At 41.5% G+C, this 17,809-nt stretch overlaps 1 protein-coding gene across 1 annotated transcript; it reads right to left on the bottom strand.

Moving 5' to 3' along the window:
* Positions 1–336: 336 nt before the first annotated feature.
* On the bottom strand, positions 337–17,053 carry LOC101476380 (coiled-coil domain-containing protein 81). Its single transcript, XM_076884060.1, has 13 exons — positions 16,972–17,053; positions 16,812–16,886; positions 16,559–16,730; positions 15,725–15,842; positions 15,004–15,076; positions 9,816–9,962; positions 5,990–6,067; positions 5,579–5,748; positions 5,411–5,489; positions 2,587–2,697; positions 2,341–2,447; positions 2,105–2,230; positions 337–555 (listed from the first exon to the last, which is right to left on the bottom strand). Exons 2-13 carry the CDS (start codon positions 16,878–16,880, stop codon positions 417–419), a joined length of 1,389 nt encoding a protein of 462 aa, XP_076740175.1. The 5' UTR covers positions 16,881–16,886; positions 16,972–17,053; the 3' UTR covers positions 337–416.
* Positions 17,054–17,809: the final 756 nt, after the last annotated feature.

Below are 17,809 nucleotides of genomic sequence, written 5' to 3'. Positions count from 1 at the left end.
CTGCTGCCTCAGGACCTGGAAGACCTGCTGTGGCAAATGGAAGCAGGAATTCTGGCTTTCTACCAAAATGTCTGACCATCTCTTCGTAACCTCAAGCTGAAGCACACTTGGGTTGTGCAGCAGGACAATGATCCCAAACACACCAGCAAGTCCATCTCTGAATTTCTTAGGAAAAACTAAATAAAGATGTTGGAGTGGCCTAGTCAAATCACCTTTTGTGTTTACTTGTGTTATGTTTGTCTAATATTTAAATCTCTTTGATGATCTGAAACATTTAAGTGTGACAAACATACAAAAATAGGAAATCAGGAAGGGGCGATCACTTTTTCACACCAATGTACATAACCTTGTAATTTTTGTTTAGGTAATCATCACACAATAAGTTGAGGTTTGGTTGTTTATTCACATTCATGTCCTCAGATCATGAACTGTGTACCAGACAGGTAATGAGAGTCTTTCCAGATGTTGGTCTCTCCATAGTTGGTGGTTCTCCTCTTACACTGGCTACATCGCCTGTACTCTGCAAGCTTATCAACCAGGAGGAGACCAGCAGACCTAACCACAGGGAGACAGAATTATTATGAGCTGTATTTTGAATGATGGACATGTTCAAGTTGAGACTGTGAGGGAAAAAAAAATCAGAGAAACTAGTGCATGTGTCCATTCGCTACCATTTTCCAGAATTTATTTTCCAGTCTGGGTGCAACATAATTAAAGGAGAAACAGTTAAAGCTCAAAGTGTGAAAAGAAATGTAAAGGAGAATATGTGACATCTATTTTTTTCTATTGTAGAGATTTGTGATTTGCATGTGGAATGATTATTTGATTTAGAGTTCTCTAGCATGTCGAGACTATCTCTCCACACCGTTACGTATTCCATATGTACAGGGTACGACCCCCCTTGGTCGTGGCGCGTGGATATTTCTTTAAGACACTCCGGCACGCCCGGCTACGCCCCACAGCATACGTATAAAACAGCTGTGCAGACGTGACACCGGTGATTGTTTGATCGGAACGCGTCTCCGAGTGGCCTCACGGTGGAGAGATAGTCTCTCACTAAGAGAACCAAGGTTACACCGTAACCGTACGATCTTTCAGAACTGATGTGAAAGTTTGTGCTTGTAGTAAATAACAGAGGAGTAGCACCCAACTCCACAGTTCCCCCTCAATACAAAAAATCCTAACTTTTACTCGATTCGTGCTATAATGTAATTCTCTGCCTCATCCCTTACCAGAATATATTTGACTCCACTTCACAAATTCTGAAGATTCACAAAGTGATTAATATTTTCCATCATTTGTTACTTTGACCGATTGCCTAATCTTGAAGAAGCTTAATTTATTGAACTTGCTATGAAAATGACCCAGTATGTCTGGATACTAGGGTATCTGAGTCATGCCATGTACACAGATACATTGAGGAAAGCTTTCAGATTTTAACCTGCCTTCAGATACGAACCTTCCTGCAGTTTTTGAGCTCTAACATTTCCAAAAACCTGATTGCCTAATAACAGTTTTATGAAATATTTTGGCCACCAGCATAAATATTATTTATTTAAATCAATGGCAGGGGAGCAGGGAGCCATAATCGACTCTGGGTGCCATCACGTATAGAGGTCTCAGGCTTCTGTCACCCGAGAATGAATTTCTTGGTTTTAGGAGGATATGTGCTGTTCATCTGAATATACTGAAGTAATTTCATAACCTGCAGGACCAAATGTATTATGTGCTGATACATAAAACCTTAGAATTGAAAGAAGGTGCACTTTCTTTCTCATATGTGTATCATGCATCAGACATCAACTTTAATATATTTGTGTATTTAGTGAAAAAGATATAAAAGACTGGAAGAAATAGACAACAGACATAGATTTAATGACTATCTGGCAAACAAAGAGGAGCATCAAGCAGCTAAAGAGGCAAATATGTCCCCCAGGAGGCAGTAAGACTCAAAAATAGGGCTAAAAAAAGAGTAAATTTTGGACTCTGATTCATTAGAGGTCCAGAGGCTCTTAGAAGATCAGTGTCAGTAATTACATCATGGATCAAAGAGATGCTGTATTTTACTAACTATAAAAGTTAGTGTGATCCTGCCCCCGCACACCTCCGAAAGCGCCTCTCGTCTTCCTCTTGCTGGTATTTGTGCTTCACACTGCGACTCCAGTCTTGCTCTAGTGACTTGCTGATGTCCTGCATCTTCTCAAAGCGTTTGATACGATCGTGCATTAGCCTGGACAGAAACGAAACCACGAGAAGAAGAAAGTACGTTTCACAGTTATTATGTCTTCTTTTTCCTTACATGTTCTTTTTGGTCCATTTCTTTTATTTGCCTTTACTTACTCCATTTTATTGCGTCTCAACATCTCCTTTTCCTTCTCCAGCTGTGCCTGTTGGTTGTGCAGTTCTTTCGTTCTCTTGGTGGCAGCACTAAAATTTACCTGGAAGATCTGTCAGTGTGAAACGCATCACACGTCGCAGTTTTAATACAACAATGGACCGAATACGCACAGAGCAAGTATGACTAATGTTGTTGCAGTATGATAAGGCTAACAGTGAAATGTTAAACTGTTATGGAGGGATGGTGACCTTCTGCGCCCTTTCGCGGCTTTCTGCTTTGCACGCTGCTGTCTCACGGCGGCTGAACGTGGAGCTGTCAGGGTGGTAATCTGGAGGTTCTGCGCGCTTCTTTTCAGACATCTAAGGGCAAATTAACAGTCTGATTTTAGATTTTAGACTGAATGCAGATGGTCACATGACAAAAACGTGAAAACTACTTTTCTGGACAGTTTCCCTACATTCTCCCTATAAGTTTTGCGTGCTGTGTTTAGAGGTCCAAAGCCTCACCCGTGAGTTTTTGTAACTTTTTTTTGTAACCGTTTATGGACTATGGAAATTTTTTTTAATATGGTACATTAGTTTCATACCGATAATTGCTTGCGCTGAATTCATTCCAAATTCGCTACCAAGACTATGCGACTGACAGTGTTGGGGAGTAACGGAATACATGTACTGCCGTTACGTATTTAAAATACAAAATATGAGTAACTGTATTCCGTTACAGTTACCGTTTAATAAGGTGGTATTTAGAATACAGTTACTTTGTTGAAATAAATGGATTACACGGCGGTACTTTCCTGTTTCATATTGTTGCGGGTCAGGACTGTTTGGGTTTTGTTTGACAGCTGTTCTGTTGTTCCAGGCGGCAGCGTTACGGTTGCCATGGTTACAGGGTGACGCTCTCTCTGCGTGTTTCCTGGGTGAGAGAGCGCCTTGTTGTTGTTGTGCTAAGCTAATAGGGAGAATGCTACAGGTATAGCTCTAAAGAACGTAGCCTCATGGGCAGTGTAGTCCGTGCTGCAGGGAGAATGGACTGCCATACCCGTTATGGCTCTGACATCTGTGGTCATGAAGTCATTTGAGCGCCTAGTTCTCTCCCATCTCAAGACCCTCACGGCCCCCCTCCTGGACCCCCTGCAGTTTGCATATAGAGCCAACAGGTCTGTAGACGACGCCATCAACATGGCCCTACACTTCATCCTGCAGCATCTGGACTCCCCAGGAACCTACGCCAGGATCCTGTTTGTGGACTTCAGCTCTGCCTTCAACACCATCCTTCCAGACCATCTCCGAGACAAGCTTTCCCAGATGAATGTGCCTGATCCCATCTGCCGGTGGATCACTGACTTCCTGACGGACAGGAAGCAGCACGTGAGGCTGGGAAAGAATGTCTCGGACTCCCGGACCATCAGCACCGGCTCCCCTCAGGGCTGTGTTCTTTCTCCTCTGCTCTTCTCCCTGTACACCAACTGCTGCACCTCCACCCACCAGTCTGTCAAGCTAATCAAGTTCGCAGACGACACCACCGTCATTGGGCTCATCTCGGACGGGGACGAGTCTGCCTACAGGAGGGAGGTTGAACGTCTGGTGTCTTGGTGCAGCCACAACAACCTGGTGCTGAATGCCCAGAAGACAGTGGAGATTATTGTGGACTTCAGGAAGCACACAGCCCCACTCCCCCCCATCATCCTGACTGACACCCCCATCACCTCTGTGGACTCATTCCGCTTCCTGGGTACCACCATCACCCAGGACCTGAAGTGGGAGCCCACCATCACCTCCGTCATCAAGAAAGCCCAGCAGAGGATGTACTTCCTGAGGCAGCTGAAGAAATTCAACCTGCCAACACGGACGATGATGCAATTCTACACTGCAATCATCGAGTCCATCCTCACCTCCTCCATCACCGTGTGGTACGCTGGAGCCACTATCAGGGACAAACAGAGACTGCAGCGTGTTGTGCGCTCTGCTGAGAAGGTGATTGGCTGCAGACTCCCATCTCTGCAGGACCTGTACACCTCCAGGACACTGCGGCGTGCAGCCCGGATCTCAGCTGACCCTTCTCACCCTGGACACAGTCTGTTTGACCTGCTCCCCTCAGGCAGGAGGCTCCGGTCCATTCGCACCAGAACCTCTCGCCATAAGAACAGTTTCTTCCCCTCTGCTGTTGGACACATGAACAATAACCACATGATTGTCCCCGCCACTAACACATGACCCTACGCTGTGTCACTGCATCATTTCATGTTTGGCACTGATCACCACCTGCACTCATGTATATATCTTTCTACGTAGCACTCTTAATTCTTATTCTCATGTATATATCTCATGTATATCTCATGCACATATCTTTCTTTCTACATAGCACTTTAATTCTTATTGTCTGCACTGAAGCACCGCAGCAATTTCCTAATGTTGTAAACCTCAACATCTGGCAATAAACCCATTCTGATTCTGATTCTGATTCTGATGTGTTTGTGAGCGAGGGAGGGAGAAAAAGGAAAAGTATGAGCTGTCATTGAGCAGAAACGGGAGCTGGAAGCATGTAAATATAATAATAACCACTTCAGCCAAGAAGAGTGTCTGACGAGCCCAGCTGTAAGTAAGCTGTTAAGACTCGACTGTACACCGTGTTCGTGTTTTCCTCCGAAACAATAAGTTCCGTTGGAGCAGCCTTTCAACGCCTCTCTCTGTCTCTGGCTAACAAAGTTGACCCAGACAACAAAGTAAAGCTAGTTTTCAGCTACAAGCCCGACACGAACCCGACGTATTAGCCAGAGGTCCCTTTACTACAGTTCGGAGCCGCGGACCGTCAGTAACAGTAATAAATCACAGCAATAGTACATTCACGTAGTTGTAAACAGCATATATTAAGTAATTCAAAGTATTCAGAATACGTTACTCTCATCGAGTAACGTAACGGAATATGTTACAGAATACATTTTGGGGCATGTATTCTGTAATCTGTAATGGAATACATTTTAAAAGTAACCTTCCCAACACTGGCGACTGAACACAATTCTTAGCAAGAATTTGTGCCTTTGTGTCAAGTTTGAAAGTAACTTTGACTTGCCTGGGTGTCCAGAGCACTCTTGTATTGCTTAGCCTTTTCCCGTTTACGTTGGAGTTGCTGGGCTTGCTGCAAAGCTACTCTAAATCACACAGGTAAACATTACATGATGTATTTGTGATCACAACATATGATTATTTGAAACATCTGGCTTGTGGCACCTTTACACACCCCTTAATCAGATGTAGCTGGTCTAAACACTCCGTGACACGACGTTCCTGTTCTTCTTGAGCCTTGAATTTCTGTCGTCTGTCTATTTGAATCTGAAGCTCGTTCATGTAACGATGCTGCTGGATACTCCTGGGAGGCGTGAGTGGCCGAGCCAGGAAGATGAAGGAATTCTACAGAAAACCCAGAGTGTGGTCTAAATTTTAATACTGTGCTTTGCTTGATGGATATTGCTTACATGATCGAAATAAATTACATTTTATAAATGAGTCATGACGTCATCTGGTTAAAATCGCTAGTCACTGTTCACTGAGTCATTTCACATGAAACTTGAACAGTAACTGCGAATCACCAAAACTGGGATGTAAATGGTTATGGGAGTGTGGGAATAATCACAGTTTTCATTTATCTTACAGAATTCACAGGAAGCTGAGTCAGCTCCTTCTCTGACATTTGCAGGTTGAATGAAGCCACCTGTTCTTTCAGTTTCACCTTCCAGAAAAAGCAAAACAAAAAAGCCTTATCAGAAAGTCCATAATGAAAAGAAAAACAACAAAACAGAATAATAATAAAAACATTATAAGCAAAGCATATCAAACTCACCAAATTAACTTAAGATGACTTTTTGGATTCCTAAATATATCGTTAGAAACATTGTGATATGTTGTGTGTGTGTGTGTGTGTGTGTGATTCTTCTTAATTTTTCTTATTTGTTGTTCTTAAACAACAGTTCTCCATTATTTCTGAGTATGTAATTGTCTGCTTTTTCACTCATTTTTAGTCAGCCCTTGTGCCTAACCATTATCAGAGCAATGTTTTGTCATTTGCTGAGTCCCTTATCACTGACCTTTGAATCGTTCAAGCATTAATCTATGAAAATACCAAAGAAAACAGGCATAAAATAGTGCTTGGGCAATGAAAAGGCTGGTTATAAGCTAACAGTATGCTAGCTGCACAGCTGGCTAGTCCTTCATGGGGATCACACCAACACACATAGAGACAAGCAACCGCTGTCAGTCATATATCAAGAGTTCCCTCTCATAAACAGTATAACTAAATTCTTGCATAACAGTTTACGTCATGTGTCACAGTTCAATAAAGTTACGTTCACTTCAAAGAAGGTTTCATTAACACCAGTAAGCAACAGCTAACAGCAGCAAAAACAGCTGCAGTTACTGACGGTTCAACATGTCCTCAACATTTCATCTCAGTATGGCTGTCATTGATCAGAAACAGTGTGGGATCATCTTGACAGAGACGAGAACAAAAGCCAGCCAAGATCCAAAGGAGAATGTTGAGTGTTCTTCAGGAAGACTAGAGACTTCTTACAGAAATGACAACAAAGCTTGTTTACGAGAGTTCAAGCTGTGGGGAATAGAGAATAAATGTGGTCAATTGATCAAATATTGACTTTTAAGCTTGTTAGATTTGTATAAACTCTGTTTTTGCCTTATGTACTGTATTTTCATGTTTGTTTGTGCATGTGTCAATGAATCAGGCATAGTAACAATCCATTATTTACACATCAAACAGAACCAGAGTTGCATAGTGATAAACTGGTCCAGTGCAGCTCTCTTTTCACTCTGTTTATTCTTGGTAACTTTTGAGGGAATATCCTCTTAGAAATGATAATATCCAACTATGTGTTATTATTATTATTACAAATTAATTGTCTCTGTCTAAACAGGTAGTATTTTTAAAATAATAAAATCTACTGCCTGAAAACGATGTCATGTGAGTAGTGAAAGTGGATGAAAACAATAAGGTTACTAACAGGAAAAAACACCAAAGCAGAAGCAGAAGTGTATCTAGAACAGTCAAGGTGAGACAGTGCTAAAGTTCATGATTACACAAATGCAGTGTCATGTGCACATACTTGCATAATGTACAGTGGGGCAAAAAAGTATTTAGTCAGCCACCGATTGTGCAAGTTCCCCCACTTAAAATGATGACAGAGGTCAGTAATTTGCACCAGAGGTACACTTCAACTGTGAGAGACAGAATGTGAAAAAAAAAATCCATGAATCCACATGGTAGGATTTGTAAAGAATTTATTCGTAAATTAGGGTGGAAAATAAGTATTTGGTCAACTCAAACAAGGAAAATCTCTGGCTCTCACAGACCTGTAACGTCTTCTGTAAGAAGCTTTTCTGTCCCCCACTCGTTACCTGTATGAATGGCACCTGTTTGAACTCATCATCTGTATAAAAGACACCTGTCCACAGCCTCAAACAGTCAGACTCAAAACTCCGCCATGGCCAAGACCAAAGAGCTTTCGAAGGACACCAGGAAAAGTATTGTAGACCTGCACCAGACTGGGAAGAGTGAATCTACAATAGGCAAGCAGCTTGGTGTGAAAAAATCAACTGTGGGAGCAATCATCAGAAAATGGAAGACATACAAGACCACTGATAATCTCCCTCGATCTGGGGCTCCACGCAAGATCTCATCCCGTGGGGTCAAAATGATCATGAGAACGGTGAGCAAAGATCCCAGAACCACACGGGGGGACCTGGTGAATGACCTGCAGAGAGCTGGGACCAAAGTAACAAAGGTCACCATCAGTAACACACTACAACGGCAGGGAATCAAATCCCGCAGTGCCAGACGTGTTCCGCTGCTGAAGCCAGTGCATGTCCAGGCCCGTCTGAAGTTTGCCAGAGAGCACATGGATGATACAGCAGAGGATTGGGAGAATGTCATGTGGTCGGATGAAACCAAAGTAGAACTTTTTGGTATAAACTCAACTCGTCGTGTTTGGAGGAAGAAGAATACTGAGTTGCATCCCAAGAACACCATACCTACTGTGAAGCATGGGGGTGGAAACATCATGCTATGGGGCTGTTTTTCTGCCAAGGGGACAGGACGACTGATCCGTGTTAAGAACAGAATGAATGGGGCCATGTATCGTGAGATTTTGAGTCAAAACCTCCTTCCATCAGTGAGAACTTTGAAGATGAAACGAGGCTGGGTCTTCCAACATGACAATGATCCCAAACACACCGCCCGGGCAACAAAGGAGTGGCTCCGTAAGAAGCATTTGAAAGTCCTGGAGTGGCCTAGCCAGTCTCCAGACCTCAACCCCATAGAAAATCTGTGGCGGAGTTGAAAGTCCGTGTTGCTCGGCGACAGCCCCAAAACATCACTGCTCTCGAGAAGATCTGCATGGAGGAATGGGCCAAAATACCAGCTACTGTGTGTGCAAACCTGGTAAAGACCTATAGTAAACGTTTGACCTCTGTTATTGCCAACAAAGGTTATGTTACAAAGTATTGAGTTGTATTTTTGTTATTGACCAAATACTTATTTTCCACCCTGATTTATGAATAAATTCTTTACAAATCCTACCATGTGGATTCATGGATTTTTTTTTTCACATTCTGTCTCTCACAGTTGAAGTGTACCTCTGGTGCAAATTACTGACCTCTGTCATCATTTTAGGTGGGGGAACTTGCACAATCGGTGGCTGACTAAATACTTTTTTGCCCCACTGTAGCTATTTTCCATTTTCCTATCAAAATATAAAGGAATGAGAAGTGGTTAGAGAATTCTGGTGAATTTTTTCCAAAGGTACGACTGACGTTTTAACTTGTTGTGACATGTAACAGCGGCATAACATGACAAGTTTCAGCTCTCACATCCCATTTTTTGAATGGAGACATGGTTTTGTTTTTGACCACAAACAATGGTTCCTAAGATACTCTCAAGTGAACTACAACTTTAAAAAAAAGTCACAATATAGAAAAGAGAATATCTATTTCTTTAAGCATATTAAAAACTTTAAATGACCTGGGACACTCTTAAAATAAAGGACTGCACTGATCAACTCATGTATGTCTATAAGTGCTGTATTCAGTACTGGTAGTGTATTGGTTTTGCATTAGTTAGATCCCATGTGTTGTTAATTGTATGTGTAGCAGAATAAAGACAGTACTGCCGAGTCTGGTTATGTGCTCATATGATTGACAGTGTGACTGAGCTTCGTGACTTGAGACTTTGTGGCCTGACCGAACCAACGCCATGTTTTCAGTCATCGTGATGATGCTACGTCCATTATTTGGGTGACGCTTCAGTGCAGATTATATTGTCTTACTGAACCGTTGCATGTGTTGCTGAGAAATTAAATGTTTCTCAGAGGATGATCACTAGTGTCTTTGGTCAAGTTTTACCTCTGGGAAAAGATCAAGTTAATGGATGTAAATGTTGCTTTATGGCAGTTGAAGTGTACACGTGCTCCCACCTGTTCTTCCTCCATGTACTGCTCATCCCTCTCTTGTTGTTTAAGAAATAGGAGTTTCTCCAGTGCTCTCTCATCTGCCTGCTGCTGTCTCCTCAGATACACTGGGACATTTCTTTGGGTCCACTGCATACACTGGTAGCACAGCTCCTATAGTCATAAGGAATCAAGCAAGTGACTGATACTGCACAGTGTACACTAAGCTTGCTAGCAAACCCTTATTTACACATCCAGCAGAAACCAGGGAAACACTGGAGCCTTGTTTGAAAGACTAGTGTAATGTAACCATGTAACGAGGACATTCCCTTTTTACTCTATTCTTTAGTAACTCCTTAAGGAATCTGTCTTTGGAGCTACTAATGAGCTGCTAATACAGTCAAGCCCATAATTATTCATACCCCTGCAAATTTTAACTTAAAGTTAAATTTATTTAACCAGCAAGTTTTTTGTGTGTGACTGGAAAGACATAGGTGGCTCCCAAAAGATTATAAGACGATGTACAAGAGACATTGTGGATTTAAAAAAAAAAAATTCTCAGCTTTTATTTACATTTGAGTAAAAAGTGTCATGTCCAGAATTATTAATACCCTTCACAAACTGTCACTGTCTCTGAGAAAGTTCTATACCATTCCAAATAGTCCAAGCTGTTCTAAAACATCCTAATTACCTGGATTAATAGCTGTTTTAATCAACTCAACAGGTGAACAGCATCTCTCTGCAGTTGGTTTGTGGACAGCAGAGATGGGCAGTAACGCGTTACTGTAATCTGATTACTTTTTTCAAGTAACGAGTAAAGTAAGGGATTACTATTGCAAAAAAGGTCATTAGATTACTGTTACTTTCCCGTAAGCATGCTGCGTTACTGCGTTACTAAAACCATGATTTTTTTGCGAGAGTGTCTCATGACAATGACGTAAGCGAGTGTGACGTTCGTGGCAACAGTTGTGTGCCGATGCTACTTCCGGTGCGGAAACTCCTGTGGGGAGCTTTGTTTCCGGTGTCCTATTTGCGCCCTGTTTACGGTCCAAAACAAGTTAAGCAAATGAATGAATCAAGCGGCGATTTACATTTCTATAGATGTCTTGGGCATTTACCCAATACTGTATATCTGTAAATGATGTTCATCGACTTGTCAATGTTTTTTTCCCCGCGCCCCAGAGCAAAAGAGAAAATGGATTCAAATGTTATATTTCTCAGTATCTGTAAACAGCGGTCCCTCGTTTATCGCGGGTGTTGTGTTCTAAAAATAACCAGCGATAGGTGAAATCAAGTAGCCAATTTTATTTTTTGACGGTGCAAAGCGTTTCGTCGACGTCGTCGACATACAGTACTACACTTCAGAGTCACACTGCTAGCAATCGATGCAGCGATTCTGTACTGTACAGGAGAGACGTCATGGAGGAGATCGTCTGCAGCGATCAGGACGCAGGACACAATGTGATGTAAAAAAAAAAAAGCTTGCACTAAAAATCTGCGAAACAGCGAGGTGAAAGGTGAACCGCGTTATAGCGAAGGACCACTGTAATTTTGAAGGTAAGTCACAACATACCCTTCGTAAATACTAATGTATAGAAACCCTTACCAGCAATCATTCATTTTTTGTGTGGCTTTTTTTCACGGCTTGTTGACATGCTGTGTAGGTGTGTACTTGACGAGCTGATATCGACATAACGGGGGAAACATCTGGTTTGACTATTCTTCACCTGTAGTTTGAATGCTGAACATTTGCCTGTTTAAATCATAAGACCAGTCACTATACAGAGATGTGCTTCTGAATGTGGACGATGTGTCTTCTGATTCTGTAGTGCAGTTCTGCTTGTGTTGAGTGATGTAAACAACTGATCGATCTAAACTCTTTAAACGTCAAAATTGATCATTAGATTCTTTATGACACAACAGTGGTGAGTGTTCCCACCTTCTGCTCTTTGTAACTTAACGTGATCTTTCAGTTTTCAATTTTTGGACATGATTTTGGAGTATATCTTCGCAGTAGCGAACTGGAAATGTACAACCCTACATCCGGTCTCAAAACAGGAAGTTAGCATTTTCTCGTGCACAGGGTCTGTTGCTACCCGATCGGTGCCGGAAACCCAATCGGTACCCTGCATGCGCAAATCTTACGTCACTTCCTCTCTTTGCCAACATTGCGACATTCAATATATTTGAATGGCATTTAAACAATGGATAATCCATATACAAACAAATTCATACTTTTCTGCTCAACAGCGAGTGTCCCCTGATTGAACAACAGCGCTGTAAAATAAGAAGAATGGCGCCTAATTACAGAGTTAATAATACAGACTTATTATGTCTATTATGTTAATATGTCACGTGAAGATTCATCAGCCAGATGAATTATTTACTGACAATTGACAGTGATAGTGGACATCATCATCCATCAATCCATCACTTCCAATCAATCCTCTCCACACAGACAAGCATAAACACACTCGACTATCACTAAATCAAATTTAACACAGGTTTGTAATGATGCTAATTCAGTTTACAATAGGGTTCATTCGCTCGGTCAGCAGGTGGCGGTATCCTCGTACACTGGGGAGTAAACTGCCATTAAACGAACAGAAGAAGAAGAAAACATCTGCACATGCGCGATACGGATCGGGTAGACCTGATTTGTACGGTCCGACTTTGCACATGCGCAGTAAGGATCGGGGAGTCCTGATACGTAACTATCTTTTTCTTTTTTGTCTACATTATATTGAAATGTTTCATTATTGGAAACATTTTAAGAAATACTTATTATTCTTAACATCTTAACAGATACTCTGACCCGTAACTATCGTAAAACGCTCTGACCGGAAGTAGACACCTTTCACGCATGCGGGGTACCGATCGGGTTTCCGGTACGGATGGGGTAGTGACAGGGTCTATGGGAAATTCACAGACAAACTCGCGGATTCTTCCACTGACCGCTGCGGCACACCTAAACCAGGGCAAACATCTGCCTGCTATACAGGTGAAAATAGAGCAACAGAACCGTTGAGTCTTTGATTTTATCTATTTTCCGCTGTGTTTCACTTGCATTTATTTGAAAGACTGAGTGTAAACACAATAAAATATTTTATTTTATGTGCTGGAATGTGCAGAAAATAGGTTTAAATGTTAAACAAATATCTTCCAGTCAGAGAATGTTGCATATAATTTAATTTTTGCTTGATGCCTAAAGTTAAAAGATTAAAACAAGTTTTAAAAAGAGACTTTTCCATTTGATTACATATTATATGACGGATTATGCAGAAAAAGTAGAATTGGACTGAAAGATCTATCGCTTTATCACCTATTCAGGTTGTAAATCGTGTTTTTAAAAAGTAACTAAGTAATTAATTACTCTTTAAAATAAGTAATCAGCAAAGTAACAGGATTACCTTTTGGGGGAAGTAATCAGTAATTAGTTACTGATTACTTTTTTCAAGTAACTTGACCAACACTGGTGGAAAGTCATGGCTAGGAGAAAGGAGCTCAGTGATGACCTCTGGCTGCACATTGTGGCTGTTTACAAGTCAGGAAAGAGCTACAAGGCCATGTTTTCAAGTTCCAGTGGTTACAGTGGAAAGTATTATTAAAAAATACAAGATGTTCCGCACTGTGGAAAATCTTAGAGGATGTGGTCAGAAGCCAAAAGTAACACCTGTGCTGGCCAGGAGGATAGTGAGAGAGGTGAAAAAGAATCCAAGGATAACCACCAAGGCCATCCTGGTGAATCTGGGCTCTGCTGGTGGCAATTCCTCAAGGCAGACAGTCCAACCGATACTGCACACTGCTGGGTTTCATGGATGCAGACCAAGGAGGACACCACTTCTCCAGATAAGGCACACAAAAACTTGCTTGGCCTTTGGAAATGCTCATCTGGATAAAGAAGAAGACTTCTGGTCAGGTGAAACGAAAACGGAATTGTTTGGTCACGATGATGTTTCCTTCATTTGGGGTAAAAAATAAAAAAGAGAAGCCTTCAACCCAAAGAACACCATCCCCACTGTCGAACATGGTGGTGGGAACCTAATGGGGGTCATTTTTCAGCCAATGGACCAGGTGACCTAATCACAGTAAATGACCACATACCCAATGAGTGGTGTGACTACAATAACCTAACTCTCAACACCAGGAAAACCAAGGAAGTGGTCATGGACTTCAGCAAGATAAAAACTGCACCCTGGACTCCAATGCCAGCACTAGATATTCCTCAATAGCAAGGGCAATCATAAAAGACCGCCTCCATCCTAACCACCATCTACTCAACACCCTGCCCTCTGGAAAAAGGTTCAGATCCATTAGTTGCAAAACCAACAGACTAAAGAACAGCTTCTTCCCGGAACATAAATACAAACTGAGAGTTTCTTACAATTATTCTGTTGATGCTACTTGCTATTTATTATTATTACTATTTGTGTGTGTGTGTGCATTTGTGAGTTTCCTTTTGTTTCCGTACAATATTCTGCTCCTCCTGTGCAATATTTCGGCAGATGTGCAATCCATCCATCTTCTTCCGCTTTATCCGGGGCCGGGTCACAGAGGCAGCAGCCTTAGCAGAGCAGCCCAGATCTCCCTCTCCCCAGCCACCTCCTCTAGCTTATCCAGGGAAACACCAAGAGATGTGCAGTCTCCATCCCTTAATCTCCATAGCCCTTCCACCCTTATTTATTATTAACAATATTTTATTATGAGGTCTACATCGTGTACATAGTGTTCCTACATCGTCTGTTCTTCTTCTTTCTTGTTTTCTTTACTTTCACAACTTTGTGGTCTTGCTTCCAAATTTCAGTGTGCAGACCAAGCCTTTGATTGATGTAATAGCCAATAAAGGCATTTCTATTGATTATTGAGAAGGGAATGAATAATTCTGGACATGACACTTTTTGCTCAAATGTAAATAAAAGCTGAGAAATATTTTTTCACAATGATGCCTCTTGTACATCGTCTTATTATCTTTTGGGAGATGCCTGTGTCATTTCCAGTAAAAAACAAACAAACCCTTTAATAAAAGTAACTTTAAGTCAACATTTACCAGGGGCATGCTGCCTGAAAAGAGGATGAATAATATCCATTGGCTTACCAAGATAAGAAAAACATCTGAAGCAGAAAGATAAAATTATACAGTGCACTAGTGTTGTCAAGTTGAGACAGTGCTGAAGTGTATGTTTACATGAAAGCAGCTACACATGCACATACTTGCCTGCCTAGAGCAGTTCACAGAGTGCTCTTTTAGTTTAGGCAGGGCTTCATGGGGTGACTTGGTGGTGGCGGACCTGAAAGTAGAACCATATACTTTACTGTGTACTGCACACAGACGACAATGAATTCTTTGTAAGTATGTGGTTTTGTCATTTGATATTAACCACTGTGGGTTCCTTGTTAAAAGGAATTTCTAATTAAAATAGTAAACTTTTTTATGAAAGCTTTCATCCTGGTTAATATGTTTGCAATCCACATTACTGCCAAGGCACATTATTGAAGTACTTGATGATGGAAAAGTAAAAAAAAAAAAATAACATCAAAATAAACAGCAGTGGTGCATTTAAAATGACACATAATTAACCATATCTACAATTTATAAATTACAGGTTTTAAAGTTGCCTTCCGGTGGATTTAGGATCGTATATCATGATAAATCTTTCACCTTTACAATTTAGCCAGATTACAGGTTTGTGCGTGGAAGGTAGCTGTGCATCATTAATAGACAAGTATACATCCCCAGGGCAGAGACAATATGTGCCAACATACACCAACACTGAGTGCTCAGCTCTCATGTACTCATCAACCTGTAAACTGACACGCACCGTGAAGAGATAGAGAGAGAGAGAGAGAGAGAGAGAGAGAGAGAGAGAGAGAGAGAGAGAGAGTGTGTGTGCGTGTCTGGGCCTGTCTGTGTTTTTGTATCACTGTGTACAGGGTACCTGTCTCTACCCTCCACAGGGGGTTTTGGATGTAGTTTCTCAGTCTTCAGAATGACAGTTTTCACCTTTGCAGGATGCAATGTCTGATGGGAATCAGGTTCTCTAAACTGGGGAATTTCTGTAGAGACACACAACACTGTGAGCAGGTTCAGTGCCATGGGTTCAGTTACCTATCTATTCCTTGTTATCAAAGACGTGTTCATTGGTAGAAAATTTTAGGTCGCTCTATATAGTGTCAGAAAAAGCTGTGGGTGCAACCACTTTATCTTCAAGTGTAACATATACAATATGCTCATTGGCGTTCTTAAAGAAAATCAGCCAACAAAATAAATTTCCCTTTCACTTCAGTTCAGCTTGTTCTAAAACTGGAAAAGAAGAAAACAAGTCAGTATAACCACAGACTAATAGTTTTCCTGCATAATATCTTCTTTCTTTTATTTTTCAATACCAAACTGTCATAAAACACATAGGTACATATAGAAGTAATAATCTTTTCCTGTTTTCCTGCATAATATCACCATAAAATCACAATCCTGCAGGCAGTTTGACAGATTTAACAAACAAGACACTACATTTTGCTGCCGATAGTATTTTGGATTTTTCCATCTAAAGCTAAAGCAATCATATGCATGCTCAATGCCATTTATTTTTAATACCATTTAATCTATTTCTGCTTCTATAGTTACTGCAGCTCCAGCTCATCCTGACTGTGGGAAAAGAATTTTGTTTTTTCTCTGTTGTTAAGCCGTTTAGAACAACCTGTATTTGATTCAGTGCACTGTCAAATCCCAGCTCAGCACAGAATTGTTAGGCTTGTGCAAAAGGCTCATTCACCTCCTCCGTTCCTTGGGTCTGGAGCTGATGACAAGCGCCATCCATTTTCATCTCTGGCTTTGTTGCCTGGCTGAAGACAGCGGACAGCTTGCAGGGTGACAGGGTTTGCAGTATGATGGTTTTCAAACCTGGATAGTTCACTGGGCTGTAAAGAAGTAGTGCTCCCAGGTCTCTGCGGAGAAGAAATACCAGAGTACATGTATAATGCATTAATTTTACACTGTAAAACTGAAAAACAAACATTTTAGCTTACCTTGTTAATGGCTAAAGGCAACATACCGGTTCCATCCATGGCATTAATAAAAGCTCTATTAAATTTCATCTGGACCTTTAAATTGATGAGAGATTAGTTAATTTTCAAGAAAAAAAAGTTGTAATGATTTCACATAATAAGAAATACTATGAACAACCACCTTGTTGTTCTTAAAGGAACCTTTGAAGAGCAGCAGCAGAGTCTCCCTAACGCATCCCTCAGACGGTTCTCAACTGAATGGAGTAAGGTAAGCGACCCATGTTGTAGGTGACGTCAGACGCCGGAGAATTGGCGGAAAAAAAGCAAATGGTAGCAGAGAGTTTAACAAAGGTTTTTCAAGCTTCAGTATTACCAAATATACTAATCAATTGTCATATAACTAACAACATCTGTTTTATCATCTCTAACACCCTGGAGGACAACGGGGAGAGTTTAGACGCTCTCCAAGATTACATCGACCGCTGTTTTCAAGATTTAGTAATGAAGAAGGCCCAGAGTGCATCCTCCCCGGCCAAAATTGAGACGCCGTCATCGAAGAGATGTCGCCCGGCAGACTCCCCCGGTACAACATTGCCTGCCGGCAAAGACATCGCAGACATCCTGGAGTCAATCGACAAGCGATTGTCCAGTTTCGATGCGAAGCTGTCCCTGGTGGAGATTTTACACCGGGAATTTAAATCTCTGAGAGAATCCCTGGAATTCAGCCAGCAGCAGGTGGAAACGCTTGCCGCTGAAAATACCACGCTACGGGAGTCGGTCAAATCTCTCACCGATAACGTGACCCAGCTAAACATTGAAAATAAAAAAATAAAAGAGTCCGTTATCGATCTACAAGCCCGTAGCATGAGAGATAATCTTGTGTTTTCTGGTATTCCAGAATCTGCCGGAGAGGACGCGGAGGCAACGGTGAAAAGCTTCATCAAAACCCACGTGAAGCTGCCGGAGGACACCGTAAAGAACATCGACTTCGATAGAGTACATCGCTTGGGGGGCGTGAG

This window comes from Maylandia zebra, linkage group LG1 (assembly GCF_041146795.1).
Source record: "Maylandia zebra isolate NMK-2024a linkage group LG1, Mzebra_GT3a, whole genome shotgun sequence".
NCBI lineage: Eukaryota > Metazoa > Chordata > Actinopteri > Cichliformes > Cichlidae > Maylandia > Maylandia zebra.
The sequence above is the reverse complement of the archived record's forward strand: the minus strand, read 5'-3'. Positions and strand labels throughout refer to the sequence as shown.

Excerpts from the sequence above, each read along its gene's own strand:
- LOC101476380 (XM_076884060.1), bottom strand. The coding sequence starts at position 16,880 with ATGAAATTTAATAGAGCTTTTATTAATGCCATGGATGGAACCGGTATG. Across the intron at positions 2,448-2,586 it reads GCCGCGAAAGGGCGCAGAAG|ATCTTCCAGGTAAATTTTAG; the intron begins GTCACCATCCCT and ends TCACACTGACAG. Across the intron at positions 2,231-2,340 it reads TTGAGACGCAATAAAATGGA|GCTAATGCACGATCGTATCA; the intron begins GTAAGTAAAGGC and ends GTTTCTGTCCAG.